This window comes from Dermacentor variabilis, chromosome 4 (genome assembly GCF_050947875.1).
Source record: "Dermacentor variabilis isolate Ectoservices chromosome 4, ASM5094787v1, whole genome shotgun sequence".
NCBI classification, from domain to species: domain Eukaryota; kingdom Metazoa; phylum Arthropoda; class Arachnida; order Ixodida; family Ixodidae; genus Dermacentor; species Dermacentor variabilis.
The window spans coordinates 213,894,554-213,910,061 of NC_134571.1; the positions used below are offsets into that span (position 1 = coordinate 213,894,554).

The 15,508-nt window shown below is 44.6% G+C and overlaps 2 protein-coding genes across 5 annotated transcripts in view; one reads left to right on the forward strand and one right to left on the reverse strand.

Annotated features, from left to right (window-relative positions):
- Positions 1 to 6,073, forward strand: part of LOC142580104 (pseudouridine-5'-phosphate glycosidase-like) — a 345,078-nt gene extending 339,005 nt beyond the window's left edge. Inside the window, exon 13 of the mRNA XM_075690900.1 lies at positions 6,044 to 6,073. Coding sequence (XP_075547015.1) covers positions 6,044 to 6,058 — 15 coding nt within the window. The 3' untranslated portion in view covers positions 6,059 to 6,073. The remainder of the gene's footprint in view (positions 1 to 6,043) is intronic.
- The window catches only part of LOC142580105 (CD151 antigen-like), a 501,150-nt gene that overhangs the window by 26,365 nt on the left and 459,277 nt on the right, over positions 1 to 15,508 (reverse strand). The window lies entirely within an intron of this gene.

A 15,508-nucleotide genomic window follows, 5' to 3' on the forward strand; every position in this document is an offset into this window, starting at 1 on the left:
GATTTTCCCTTTATTAATACACACACGTGTACGCACACACAGACACCAACACACGCATACACGCGTGCGGACACACAAACATGTACACACATACACACGTGCGCACACTCACGCACACGATCCAACACACACACATGCAAGCATGCACGCACGTATGAACACGCAGGCACACCAACACGCACACACACAAGCATGCGCGCGCAAACAAACACGCAATCACACCAACACGCATACACACACGCAAACCCACCAACACACACGCATGCACGCAGACAAAAACACGAACGCATACACAGACACGTGCAGGCAAGCACACCAATAAAAGCACACACACGCACGCACGCTCACACAAACACACACTTGAGTACACACACAAGCACGCACACACTCAAGCGCGTGCGCATGCACGCAAGCAAGCACACCAGCACACACAAGCATGGACGCGCGTGCAAACACGCAATCACAACACGTATGCACACGCATGCACACACGCAACCACACCAACACACACGCACACACACGCATGCACGCACACAAAAACAGGAACACATACACAGACACGCGCACCAACAAGAGCACACAAACGCCCGCACACTCACACACACGCACGGGAATACACACACAAGCACGCACACACACATAGGCGCGCGCACATTCAACCAAGCACACCAACACACAAACGCACACACACACACGCGCGCACACACACACACACACACACACACACACAGACACACACACACACACAAGCGTGTAAGCACGTACGAATACGCAAGCACACCAACATGCGCGCACACATGCACGCATGCTCGCACACACAAGCAGACACACGCGTGCACGCAAGTACACCAACACACACGCACACACACGTACCCACGCACTCACTCACACACACAACTATTATGGTGCATTAAACTAAATTTTATTCACGCAGCCTTTCAATGGGCTCATTGTCGCTTGTGGTTTCACGCGAAGTCCATTATTTCAGGGCGGATCAGTTCGCAATTTTTTTAATTCAGAATTTGAATACCGTATGAAGTGTGGGCGTTAATGTTAATCTGTGCATTTTTCCAGCGGGCATCATTCAGAGTGCGACGCTTGAAAGTGGATATTTTCTTGCAACAGAGTCGTAAGGGCACAAATTGATTTGCTGTCGCCCTTCAGTTACGCCGAGTTCAGGCCGCCTTCTCACCCTCTCCACATGGAGAAGACTTTTCCCTCCTTCGCTGCCGCCGCTGGGATTCCTGCCACCATGGGAATCGACAGTGAGGAGTAGGATGTCGAAGTACACGGCAATAATACAGCATTCCGGCTTCACTAATTACGCTGGGTGCTTGGCGCCACACAAATTCTGAAACTAGCGGCCTCTGTGGAATTAATTGGAGGCCACAGCACGCAATACTGTATTATATACGAAGGCAACGTTGTAGGTGTTATAGAACAGTTTTCATGATATATCGTCTGTCGAAAAATGTGGGTTGTTCCCGAAGGCAGTGCGGTCTTAGACACAGTCTCAAAACGCTAGCTGTCACGAAAGAAAAATAGGAGAATCTGGCACGTGACGCAGGCGCGAGCCGCTTGAAATAGGCGTCGGCACGACAGAATCATGTGTGCGAACTAGGTCTAAAGGCTTTACCATTGGGCTGCTGGACCGTAAGACAGCTTCGGTGCCGCATTCGGTAACGCATTTCTTTAATGTAATATAGTAGGAGTTCACCAACCTTGCAGATATCTAATAGAAAACTCGAGGTGTGTTGACCGTAAGGGATCGCGTCACAGTGTGCAAGAAATCGCAAAAAAAAACATACAGAGGCACCAAAGCGTCACTTTGATCAATGAGAGTGTAGAAGGTCCCCCGTTATTCGCAACCAAGCGCCGCTGCCGAGACGCCACTTTCTTAGTATGCTGTCCCAAACTTAGAGGCTTAGCGATGCTAAGTTCTGGCCTATCTTTTTTTAGGAGATTTCGCTGACAGCTGAAAAAGCCTGCTCGTTCCTTTGTGAATGAGTATAGAACAGCAGGAATCGCCCACATTTGCTATCTTTTTCTTCCTTTCGCGAGAACAATCACAACTGGACAGAACTGTTTCTAGCGTGTTATGGAACAAAGCGTTACACCATGTCGCCAATAACGCTGTTGACACTACAATTCCCGGCTTACTCCTATCCAAAAACGGTAACTATAAATACATGCCGTCTAAAATTGAGGACCCTTCGTGCATTCAGGGCTCCACGCTTGTCCCTGACAGCTGCTCGCGACTGTCAATCTTGGCTTTATTCTTAACACACGTTGTTCAATGACAACGGAGGAATGTCATCTAGCTGTGAATGTAGCTAGCACCGTATCGTATTGGCCATAGTTGGCAAGCTGGTCCCTACGTGCGTATATGATCATACATGCAACCGACGTACGTCTATAGCGGCGTCCCACATTTTTCCGGAGCTAGATGCAAGCAGAAGGGAGCTTCGGATGGAAATGCACTGCTCCACCAGGACGCGTTGAAGTCTCTGTCTGGTGACGGGAACGAGTTATCGCATGTAGCATTTCTCGGTGCATATTTTCAATTTCTGAGAAAGCGTGTTACGGAAGCCGACTCGACCCACAGTAGTTCCTTACAAGGCACGATGTGGAGTTACTGAGCTCGAGTTCGCAGGACCGAATGCCGGCCACGGTGGTCGCACTTCGATGGGGGCGAAATGCGCAAACACCCGTGTACTTAAATTCATCATCATCATCATCATCATCATCATCATCATCATCATCATCATCATCAGTCTGGTTATGCCCACTGCAGGGCAAAGGCCTCTCCCATACTTCTCCAACAATCCCGGTCATGTACTAATTGTGGCCATGTCGTCCCTGCAAACTTCTTAATCTCATCCGCACACCTAACTTTCTGCCGCCCCATGCTACGCTTCCCTTCCCTTGGAATCCAGTCCGTAAACCTTAATGACCATCGGTTATCTTCCCTCCTCATTACATGTCCTGCCCATGCCCCCCCCCATTTCTTTTTCTTTATTTCAACTAAGATGTCATTAACTCGCGTTTGTTCCCTCACCCGATCTGCTCTTTTCTTATCCCTTGACATTACACCCAACATACTTCCTTCCTTAGCTCGTTGCGTCGTCCTCAATTTAAGTAGAACCCTTTTCGTAAGCCTCCAGGTTTCTGCCCCGTAGGTGAGTACTGCCAAGACACAGCTATTATACACTTTTCTCTTCAGGGATAATGGCAACCTGCTGTTCATGATCTGAGAATGCCTGCCAAACGCACCCCCCAGCCCATTCTTATACTTCTGATTATTTCAGTCTCATGATCCGGATCCGCGGTCACTACCTGCCCTAAGTAGATGTATTTCCTTACCTCTTCCAGAGCCTCGCTACCTATCGTAAACTGCTGTTCTCTTCCGACACTGTTAAACATTACTTTACTTTCCTGCAGATTCATTTTTAGACCCACGCTTCTGCTTTGCCTCTCCAGGTAAGTGAGCATGCATTGGAGTTCGTCCCCTGAGTTACTAAGCAAGGCAATATCATCAGCGAATCGCAAGTTACTAAGGTATTCTCCATTAACTTTTATCCCCAATTCTTCCCAATCCAGGTCTCTGAATACTTCCTGTAAACACGCTGTGAATAGCATAGGAGAGGTCGTATCTCTCTGCCTGACGCCTTTCTCTATTGTGATGTTGTTTCTTTCCTTATGGAGGGCTACGGTGGCTGTGGAGCCGCTATAGATATCTTTCAGTATTTTTACATATGGCTCGTCTACCCCGTGATTCCGCTATCCCTCCATGATTGCTGAGGTTTCGAGAGAATCAAACGCTTTCTCGTTATCAATGAAACCTATATATTAGGGTTGGTTATATTCCGCACACTTCTCTATCACCTGATTGATAGTGTGAATATGGTCTATTGTTGAGTAACCTTTACGGAATCCTGCCTCGTCCTTTGCTTCACAGAAGTCTAAGGTGCTCCTGATTCTATTTGCGATTACCTTAGTAAATAGTTTGTAGACAACTGACAGTAAGCTGATGGGTCTATAATTTTTCATGTCTTTGGCGTGCCCTTTCTTATGGATTAGTATTATGTTATCATTTCTCCAAGATTCTGGTATTCCAAGATTCCAAGATTCAAGGTCATGAGGCATTGTGTATACAGGGTGGCCAGTTTCTCTGGAAGAATCTGCCCACAATCCTTCAACAAATCTGCTGTTACCTGACCCTCGCCAGCACCCTTCACCCTTTGAATAGCTCCCAAGGCGTGGGATTTCGAATTCCTCTAGTCTATTCTCTCTTCCATTATCGTCGTGGCTGCCACTGGTACTGTATAAATCTCTATAGAACTCCTCAGCCACTTGAACTATCTCATCCATATTAGTAATGATATTGCCATCTTCGTCTCTTAACGCATACATCTGATTCTTGCCACTTCCTAGTTTCTTCTTCATTGCCTTTAGGCTTCCTCCCTTCCTGACAGCATGTTCAATTCTATCCATATTATACTTCCTTATGTCAGCTGTCTAACACCACTGTAGATTAACTTCGAAAGTTCTGCCAGTTCTATTCTAGCTGTAAGGTTAGAGGCTTTCATACATTGGCGTTTCTTGATCGGATCTTTCGTCTCCGGCGATAGCTTACTGGTATCCTGTCTAACGGAGTTACCACCGACTTCTATTGCACACTCCTTAATGATGCCCATAAGATTGGCGTTTATTGCTTCAACACTAAGGTCCTCTTCCTGAGTTGAAGTCGAATACCTGTTCGGTGGCTTGATCCGGAATTCCTCTATTTTCCCTCTTACCGCTAACTCATTGATCGCCTTCTTATGCACCAGTTTCTGCCATTCCCTCCTCAAGTCTATGCTAATTCGAGTTCTTACCATCCTATGGCCACTGCAGTGCACGTTGCTGACCACGTCCACATCTTGTATGATGCCAGGGTTAGCGCAGAGTATGAAGTCTATTTCATTTCTAGTCTCACCGTTCGGGCTCCTCCAAGTCCACTTTCGGCTATCCCGCTTGCGCAAGAAGGTATTCATTATCCGCATATTATTCTGTTCCGCAAACTCTACTAATAACTCTCCCCTGTTATTCCTAGTGCCTATGCCATATTCCCCTACTGCCTTGTCCCCAGCCTGCTTCTTGCCTACCATGGCATTGAAGTCGCCCATCAGTATAGTGTATTTTGTTTTCACCCTACACATCGCCTATTCGACGTCTTCATAGAAGCTCTCGACTTCCTGGTCATCATGACTGGATGTAGGCGCGTAGACCTGTACAACCTTTATTTTGTACCTCTCATTAAGTTTCAGAACAAGACTTGCCACCCTCTCGTTAACGCTATAGAATTCCTGTATGTTACCAGCTATATTCTTATTAATCAGGAATCCGACTCCTAGTTCTCCTACTTATATTCAGCGGCACGTTAAAGAACCAGAGGTGGTCAAAATTTCCGGAGTCCCCCGCTACGGTGTGCCTCATAATCAAATGGTGGTTGCGGCACGTAAAGCCCCATAATAGATAGTGATTTTTATTGCCGACTCAGTAGAGGAAAGAGAAAGGACAACGATGGGAACAGGATATATTACTTGACCTTGCCATAACAGATATCAGCAAGTTTAAAAAATATCTTCTGTATGCAGACGATACGAGTCTCTTGTTTAGGGGCATTGACATTCCATTGCTCAAGTTAAACATAAACAGTGTGCTAGAAATGTTGAAAACATGGAGTGCAGCAAATTCCTTGATAATAAATAGTAAGAAAAGAAAAGCGGTACTTTTTCATTACCGGCAGAGCATCGTTACATCAGACCTTAGGCTAAATTTAGACAACTCTATTATAGAGGTGGCAGATACAGTATAAACACTAGTAATTTTCCTTAACAAGGACATGAGCTGGGGCCCTCACATTAGCTCCACTTTAACGAATTTATCAAAGTGCGTCGGAATGCTCGCGAAATTTCGCTCCTATCTACTTGTATCGAATAAATTAATAATAAACAACACATTATTCGTGTCATATGTTAACTAATGTTTCCTTGTCTAGGGCACTACTACTTGAAGCGGTATGAGCCTTGGAATAGAAGATGAAGAAGCGCAGGAGTCTGGGTTCAGGAGAAGTGAAGAAGGAAGTGAGAATAAAATGGTAACAAGATGGACGCCAGTTCCATAGCAATACTTTCCGTCTATTGTGTCCTTTAACTAGGAACGCTACATTATTTTGGCGCAGCCGACAGCGGACTCCAACATGTGGGTGACATTTTTCCTTGAGGAGACCTCCGCAGATATCATCTTTTCGAGATACCAAGCTGAAAATGAACCAGCGGTGGAACTACCTCGCGAACTCAACTCGGCAGAACTCGTGAACCTGGTTTTAGAGAAGGCTTCCATGGACAATGATGAACTACGTCGGAAGGGTGCTATGAAAGTGAACTTGCGTCTGGCGATCTTCGACGAATTAGTTCTTCAGCCGATGCGTCGAAAGGACTCTGGATCACAGTCGTCGACGGAAGAGGTGAGCCTCGTTTTGAAAGCTCTTCGGCTACAACAAGAACAGATTTCGCAACAAAACCAGCTGGTGACATCGCTTATAAGCTCTTTAAGCGCTCAGAAGCCGGTGACTAAATTTGTAGAACCCGATGCGTTCGACGGCATGTCTTCAACTTCAGATTGTTGGCTTGCATTCTATGAATATGCCGCTGGGAAGAACAATTGGCACTCTAATAAGGACAACATAGCTAACATGCGTAGTTATTTAAGTGGTGTTGCACGGAAGTGGTATGATTTGCACATTATTGAAGAGGCTGGCAACTCTTGGAATCAGTGGAAAGAAAAATTCATGACGACATTCCGAAGCAACCCAGTGCAAAGGTGGGACGCCGCGCGTAATTTCAAGTTCAAGCAAGGCTCCCTCGTCGAGTATTTCTTTGAGAAACGCCGCCTTTTAAAGCTGGCCGAGCCTATGCTTCCTCCTCCTGCCGTAGTAGCACTAATAATGCATGGACTGCACGCGCAAGTCCTGAAGCAAGTGCAAATACAGTCACCTGAAACTATGGACGGGCTCCTGGAGTGCTTTCACGACATACCATTTACTTTAGAAGAAAATATAAGCGCTAGCTCAAGCAGTCACTTCACATGGTCCGGCGCGGATTGGTCAAGCCGTAATCAGCGAGAACCACGCCGCCTTGCAGGCGGCACACAGAACTTGGGTTGGTGCGCTCCCAGAGGTCGGGTGAATAACGTCGGGTGAACAACGTCCCCCTAGCTTCGGACGCTGAAGAGGCTCCGACGACAAAAAACTGATAAACAAGGATGATCAGTCCGACCCGATGACCACAAGTGAGACTGTTTATTTAACTTGTTCTAGCCTACTTCACATCCCTGTAAAAGTGGGAAACAGACATATGATGGCTTTGGTTGACAGCGGTGCTTCTGTGTCTATAATAAATGCCAATCTGGGAGATGCAAGTCACCTGCATAGTGGAAGAGTGCTACGGGTGCAAGGCTACGATGGAAAAGTGACAATACATAATCAATGGGCCTCAGTAAACATCGAGTTCCAAGGTCACGAAATAGAGAGTGAAGTACTGGTGATTGAGGGGGTGACGTATGACTTTCTGCTATCCAGACCAGATATAAAGAAACTAAAGATCAACGTATACTGGGACGATGCGGTTTTAGTGGAAGGACTATCGAGGCAAGAGACACAGCCGGATAGAAAAGATGACCTGCCAGTTGTCAAGTGCGCGGAGGATATTGCAACGACCTATCCTGAACTGGTATGCATAGGAAGCTATCCACCAGCGATGACGTCACACAAGGTGCCCTTCGAACTAACCGACAAGACCGTCATCCGAAAATCACCTTATAACATGTCACGAGAGCGCCAGATATGGTTGAAGAAGGAATTGCAGGAGATGCTAGACGCCAATATAATCCGGCCTTCGGTGTCGCCGTTCGCCTCTCCCATAACTATTGCGCCGAAAGAAGATGGAACTTTCAGACTGTGCAGAGATTACAGGGTTCTCAACCGACAGACAGAGCTTATACCATTTCCCATGCCGAAGATACACACGATTATAGATGAGACAGGTGGTTGCCGATGTTTTTCACGTATTTACTTGTGCAAAGGTTTCTGGCAGATCCCGCTAACCGAAGAAACAAAAATGTACACTGCTTTTATCACGCCCTTCGACCTGTACGAGTATAACCGGCTTCCTTTCGGCTGGAAGAACTCACCAGCATGGTTCCAGAAGATTATGAACGAAGTCCTGAAGAATTTCCTAGGTGTCTTTTGTAACGTGTACATAGACGATATTATCGTCTTCTCCAAAACAGAGGCGGAGCATCAGGAACACCTGTCCCAGGTATTAAATGCCTTGAGCTTGGCACACCTCAAGGTTAAATTTAAGAAAAGTGCGTTCTTTCAAAGAAAAGTTGTGTTTCTTGGAAGAGTCTTTGATGGGACTACCAAAAGCACGAAACAGGAGTCCATCCAGAGGATATCCCAACTGGTGAAACCAACTCATTGCGAGTGTTTTTGGGATTAGCTGGACATTTCAGACCCTTCATAAAATATTTTGCCATCAAAACAAGATGCCTCACGCGCCTAACGCAGAAAGAAGCTCCATTTGAGCGGGATGAGGAATGTGAGAGAGTCTACCGTGATCTGGTGCACAGAATCTCTGCTGACCCTATTCTACGCATACGAGATTTCACTTTACCTTTTCAACCGAATACCGACGCCTCACACTATGGGACAGGTGCAGTCTCGTACCCAGAAATGTCGAGAAGCATCCGGCCCAGAAAAGCGACACGTAGTAGGTCACTACAGCAACACCCTCAAGCCACCTGAAGTCAACTACACCACTATTGAAAAGGAAGCTCTTGCTGTCCTTAAGCAAATTCAGTACTTCCGTACGTACCAAGAAGGTGGGAAGTTTACTTTGTTCACCGATCACCAGGCCCTCGCTAATCTCTTGAATATGACCCAACCTAAGGGACGTATCGCCAGATGGGTGAACTATTTGCAGCAGTTCGATTTCACCATCTCCCACAGACCTGGACCCCTTTTGACTGATGCAGATGCATTTTCTAGACTGATGATACAGGCCAACAACGAACAATCGGAAGAAATCAATGAAATTAAATTGTGGGAAGGCACTGAACAATTGATTTTTATGGAAGGTCGCTATCAAGTCCCGCCAACGCTGGTTTCCAGGGTGCTTTATTTGTACCACGATAGCCGAGAATCTGGAGGACACGACGGATTTTGGCGCACCAACAACAAGCTAGTCAAGAGATTTACGTGGCCTCACATGAAAGAAGACGTCAATCGATACGTTCGTTCATGCCAAAGTTGTCAGTCAACAAAGGGACATATAAGCAGCCTACGGACGCCGTGATAATACCTTGGCACTCGAACGTGCCTTTTGAAGTTATACACCTGGATTTCGCCGAGCTAAATAAGAAACGAGAAGGAGTCCGAAAAACGCAAGCTTTTCTTCTGGCCATAGATGAATGCACCAGGATGGTTGCGGCACGGGCAGGAAAAGAAGATGCGAATAATGTCATCGCCCTTCTCGAACGGGATATGTTTAGGACAACCAGGACGATTGTATGTGACAACGGTCCAGCGTTCAAGAGTGAAAAGCTAGCAAGATGGGCTGGAGACCACAATATATCAATCCAATTCTGTGCGCCATACCATCCCGCAGCGAATGGGCTTGCAGAGCGTGCATACGAGATGTGAAACAATACATCAGGATGTACGATAGTTTCCCTGGTGGTTGGAAATGCTCTTTAGAAGCAGCTTTAAGACATCACAATCGCTCCTACACCAGTGGCTCGGGATGCAGCCCGCAGTTCGCTTCTTCAGGAGAAAGCCCTATTCTTCAGGCGGACCGTGAACTGGGGCTGTTAGAAAATCTCAAGATCGTCGAGGAGAGGAAACAGAAACCGCAGGAGGAGAGGTACCGTAAACGAATGAAAAAAATAATTTTGACAAGAGACGTTGCTCAGATATCCCAGACATTCAAGTCACCGACCTCATTCTAGTTAGGAAAGGAGTAAGAGAATCCAGCGCCAAATTTTATGATCCTTACTCTGTGACAAAAACAGCCACTTAGAAAGGAATATTGAAGACTGTGTGGTACATTGGCGAACGTGGCTCAGTTGAATGTGCTTCGATTGGAAACGTTTCCAAGTATTACCCCAGGAGGGGTTAGCAAAATAAACCTGGAAGAGTGAAGCTGTATGAGGCTTGGAATAGAAGATGAAGAAGCGCAGGAGTCTGGGTTCAAGAGAAGAGAAGAAAGAAGTGGGAATAAAATGGTAGACAAGATGGGCGCCAGTTCCATAGCAATACATTCCGTCTATTGTGTCCTTTAACAAGGAACGCTACACTACTCAAACTAACCTGCACAAGATACACATACAAACAGAAACAGAAACGGCGTCAGCTTACTATTTATTTATTTATTATTTAATCATTCATCATTAGTACAGAAGGAGGTTCCGGAGTTACAACAACAGTCAGGGGGACCTCCGATTAGTAATTTAACAATGTAGGAATCAATACATTATGGTAACATAGCAGCGACAGACATCAGAAAACGCGAAGTTAATGAAGCAAAAAAACAAATACAAAAAGGTGCTTCCAATAATTGAAGTTCGAAATACAAGCAAATGAAACCGATACAGAGTGTGAATAAATAAACATTTAGTAATTGACACGTTACGGAAGCATAGGAATGACACATATCAAAGAACACGAGGTTAATGTAATAGATAATTAGAAACATATATAATTACAATACGCAAAGTACAAATGTTATATACACTATGCGACAAAAAATTTAAAACGCCTAAACAGGAGAAAAAACAAGACACAGGGAGATATAGAACAAAAAATAAATAAAAGCTATCTATACATTACGTAAATACAGAATCATTGAAAACTGGAAAATAAATTTGTACACAATATATCCTTATAGTAATGAATCAGTAGCCAGTAGTGTCGTTAGTAAATATTTCTTCGTATCTCGCCTGAATGTTAGTGTTGTGCGGCTAGCTTTAATATCGGGTGGTAGTTTGTTCCAGTATTTACTGGCCGTGAAAAGGGAAGTAAACATTCTCTGCAACATGCTGCAACATGCAACAATGCTGCAACACACCGAAGAATTGTTTAAGCGATTCAAAATCATTTAAGCTTCACACGGGTACGTTGAATGTCAAAACCTTTTTAGAAGATAGTGGTTTTTTCTTACCCTGGGGCTCGCATTGCTTGTTCTGTAAGAAACAGAAACTATAGATCATGTGTTTCTAGATTGTTGGGCGGGTCTCATCTTTCGGGATGTAGTTCAGAGGACTATCAAAAAAGACTTTCCTATAGATCCACAGGGTATTAGATACTTATCTATAGAAAATGATGATGGACTGCCATTTGACCTTATTATGCTAGTTGGCCTACACTGTCTATGGCGCGCCCGTATGGCGGGGTATCACTGCGATGCGGATGCTGGGCCTGCACGAATGCTTTTCCGAGAATACATGCCAAGATTTGTGGAAATTCAGGAAGCACAAGACTTTGTGCCTGCGTGGCTGTCGAGGGTGGAACGCTTGACCGCGCTCAAATAATTCTAACATAGTCAGCCCTGCAAGTCTGACACTTGGTGCTGCAAACTTGCTAATTTATCTTGTTTTCTCAAATGTCATTTGTTGTTTGATTTAAAAGTACAAAACAGGCAATCAATAAAAAAATCATACCCGTTCATAAGCTATACGAATTTTCTTAGCCTTAAGATATTAAATATTTGTTTTTCACAATAGCAACTTCTTGATGGCATTGTCATCCATCGAATGAAACTCAACGCCATACCCGTTTCGAAAACATGAACGTTGGACCATTCCCTTTTGCCGTAAGGAACATGTTCGACAGATGATGCGTCATGCAGTTCCAAGGTTACTAAATAAATTCATCTTTGAACGTTTTTCTCTTGAAACATCTAGTACACAGACTCTGAGAAATCATTTTTTGTAAGCCGCTGTATTCCCTTTGCGTTGAAGTCTGACACGAATGACATTTGCATCTGTGTTAACACCTATGCATTGTGTATTAATGAGCATGTACCAAGCGTTTATATCGATTTTTCTGAATTTCACTTATATCGATTGTACTGAATTGTTCCGCTGTGTTCCATTTGCGTTAAAGTGTGATACGAATGACATTTGCATCTCTGTTAACACCTATGCATTGAGTATTAATGAGTATGTACTAAGAGTTTATATCGATTGTTCTGAATTTCTTGCATAATATTCTGTTATGTAGTGTGTGTGGACATTGTACTTTTTAAAAAAAACTTTTGACCTTGCTGTACGCCATGTAGGGGGGCTCGGGCTCCCTCGGGCGAAAATCGTTCGCTTTTTTGCCTGAGCCTACCCACATCATAATGATGTAAATAAAACTGACTTGACTTGACTTGATCTTTTATATGCCGTAGCGGCAGATAGCCAAGGTCTGCACGTGGTGGAAATGCGCTAGAATTTCGTGCATATCTAGTGCTTTAAAGAAATATGAAATACTTGAGAGAAGAAAAAAGACGAAAGGACCACTAGGAGGTCATCTTTCTTGATCTCTGAATTTTTCCTATTTTTAGAGCACTTAAAATGCAAGAAATGCTAATATTCCAACTAGCCTAGCTGTCCGCTTTGGGCACCGCTCTAATTACTTGTACTTTGCAAGACTTCCATCAAGAAACACGTAATGTTGCTTTTGAGTTTCCGCGAATAGGTACATTACTCCTGCTACATTTATAAGGCGTAAAACAAGAGCTTTTCTCCTACACGTCAGGGTTTAAAAATGTGAATCAACACTTCTGCATTATGAGAAATCAAGCCTTTTATAACCAAAATTGATGTTGTCATTCTTCTAGCTAAGCACTGACCAAATAATCCAAAAGTGATTGTGGTTCATTTTACTCTCGTGGTTTTCATTGTAGGGCTTCTGCACATTAAGGTCGACGCTCGTCTATTATTACGCTGCGCAACATGGCGAGCCTGCTGTTCTCGAAGTATTGAAAGCCTTGTTGCTAGCGAAACGGGGGACGCGTACTATTCAGGCACCCCTGATGCCAAGCATGGCCAAATGTCGACCCCTTTCGGAAGAAACGGGGCAGTGGTAGGCTAGTCGACGGGGGCGTTTCACCCACGATGCCTCTGCGTAGACCTTTGATCATCGTGCTGAGCAAGTGCCGAGGTTGGTCGGTCCTCATTCACCGCTGCATTCTGCCTGTATGCCGAACAAGGGCAGCAGCCTCGCTGACAGTGGGATGACAAATAACAATTTGACGGCTCTAACATCTGCCTCGCATGAGCTGTGCGCGAGCGATAAAAGAATCAAAGGAAGGAGTGAGGTCAAGCGAATCCAACTAAGTCGTGCCATTCCCTTTCCACGTATGTTTTTTCTCTCTCTGCTTTCGTAGTTCGTCAAGCGCCCTCAAAGGGTTAGCAATTACGCTATTATAAAACATAGTTTTCACTCAAACGAACCCGTACTCTGCGGTCTGCAAGTCCGTGTGTTTGCACAGCTTCATAATAACATCGCCGAATGAATATCTTGCGTTATGCTGTTCGCGCTCGCTGCCGGTACAGTGCTTCGTATAGCATGAGGATATACCGCAATCCTCAAGCTATGATTGTTACTCATATTAATAGTGCTACTGCCACATTGTATTACGAGTATGGATCATCTGCATGGAAAGAAGCTCCCAATTTCAAGACCCATCCCAGATGACAAGTTGCACCGCTTGCACGAATAGGCGACGCGTGCTCTCAGCTGTCTCGATAATTGTCCATTTGAAATTACCCCACTAAATGAAGGAATCGATTAACTGAATTACGCAGTTAAACGAAGAAAAAAGAGCGCGTGCGGTTTGCACGAAAAAAGCGGCTATCCCAAGATACAATGAAAGCAGCCGCACTCTGCGTTCTCACGAAAGTCGAGCCAGAACGTAGAAAAAAACCACGTACCATTCATCAAACACTACTGCAGTGCATAATATGCACTGCAGTTCAAGCTATTGTAGTGCATAATATTCTAGTATATATACGGTTTCTCGCAAGTAATTTTCGGGAAACGGTGGTAAACAAAAAACAACTTCATCGAAACAACGTCGAATCAATGTGGTAATCGTCTTCATGCTGCAGTGAATCTTACAATTTGCGGGGTATCTTTCTGTAAAAAGCTCTCGCGCGGTAAAATTTTATAGAAGCAACAGCAGCATACTTTCTGTACTCTACAACATGTTTGTGTTATAAAGTAAAAAAATATTGCTACTTATGTTATTTTAAAGTGGGAAAGTACCTTACGTATTTTTGCATTATTGAATAAACATCAGATTTATTTTTTGTTTTTCTGTGAGGAAGCATTTGTGTCTTCGTTCTAATCCTCAGGTAGATTGTTCTGTGACATTTATGTCATTGTTATTCGCAATACAGTGAGTACAGTGGCCCTTGGTGGTTTATGCCACGCTTGTGGGTCAGCGTATTAATAGACAAATTCGCTCAATGGAAATAATCTAGGTTCGGCTCTTGGCGTTGATATAGCACGCAGTTTCTCAGTGTTCCTTCACTACAATGCATATCGTCAGATGGTCATTCAAGACAAGAAGTGGGTCTATTAGGAAAACGACTGTGCAGAAAAACCAGTGCTTTGCAGAAAATACCTGAGACCGTACTGCGTTTAAGTTGTTGTGTAGAGGACACCATTCAGAAACTCCTTTACAAGTCGCCGATGATGTCTAGGTGATGACTTCTAGTATAAAGTTTTCGTATTCTTTATCGTCTTCCCGGTGACCCGACACCTTGCTTTCTTACGAAAGTGTGAGTACACGATATGCTATGGAGCGCTAGCTATACTAGACAAATTTCTTTATCTCCTCACGAAACTACGCAGTCCTGGGACGCCTTATGTCAGTACGTATACGGCTGAGGTGATAAATAGATTGGCGCCTGTAGAGCCGTCATTGAAAGAGTGCGGAATGTTTTCATGTAAATAACGAATCCGACTCAATTGGTCCACCCCATTTCTAGCTCACTTATTGAATTCGATTTCTGAACGCCCGTACGTGTACTTCGAGATACCTATATGGTACCTATATGGTTATAAGGTGGCGAACGTTTTCATTCCATTTTAACACCTGCGGGATTGAAAGGAAATACTATGGCATTGCGACCTCCTTAAGTTCACGTGTGCGTGCTTCCGCTTTGGACAATACCGTGCACTGTTTACGATTAGTCATGTGCGACATCTAAATGGGCGCTGGCGCAAGACCTGCAGGATGATAACTCTATAACAGTATGGTCGTCTGAAAAGTCACGCCTGGCTAAAGATAAAGGAGAAAAGGTGCAAAGGGGTGGGGGTGCAAGCTTGGATACAACGGCTGGCTTGGAGAAGTCTCAATAGTTTTCATTCACTCCCGCTTCGAATCGAACATGTAGCCGCCTTCACACA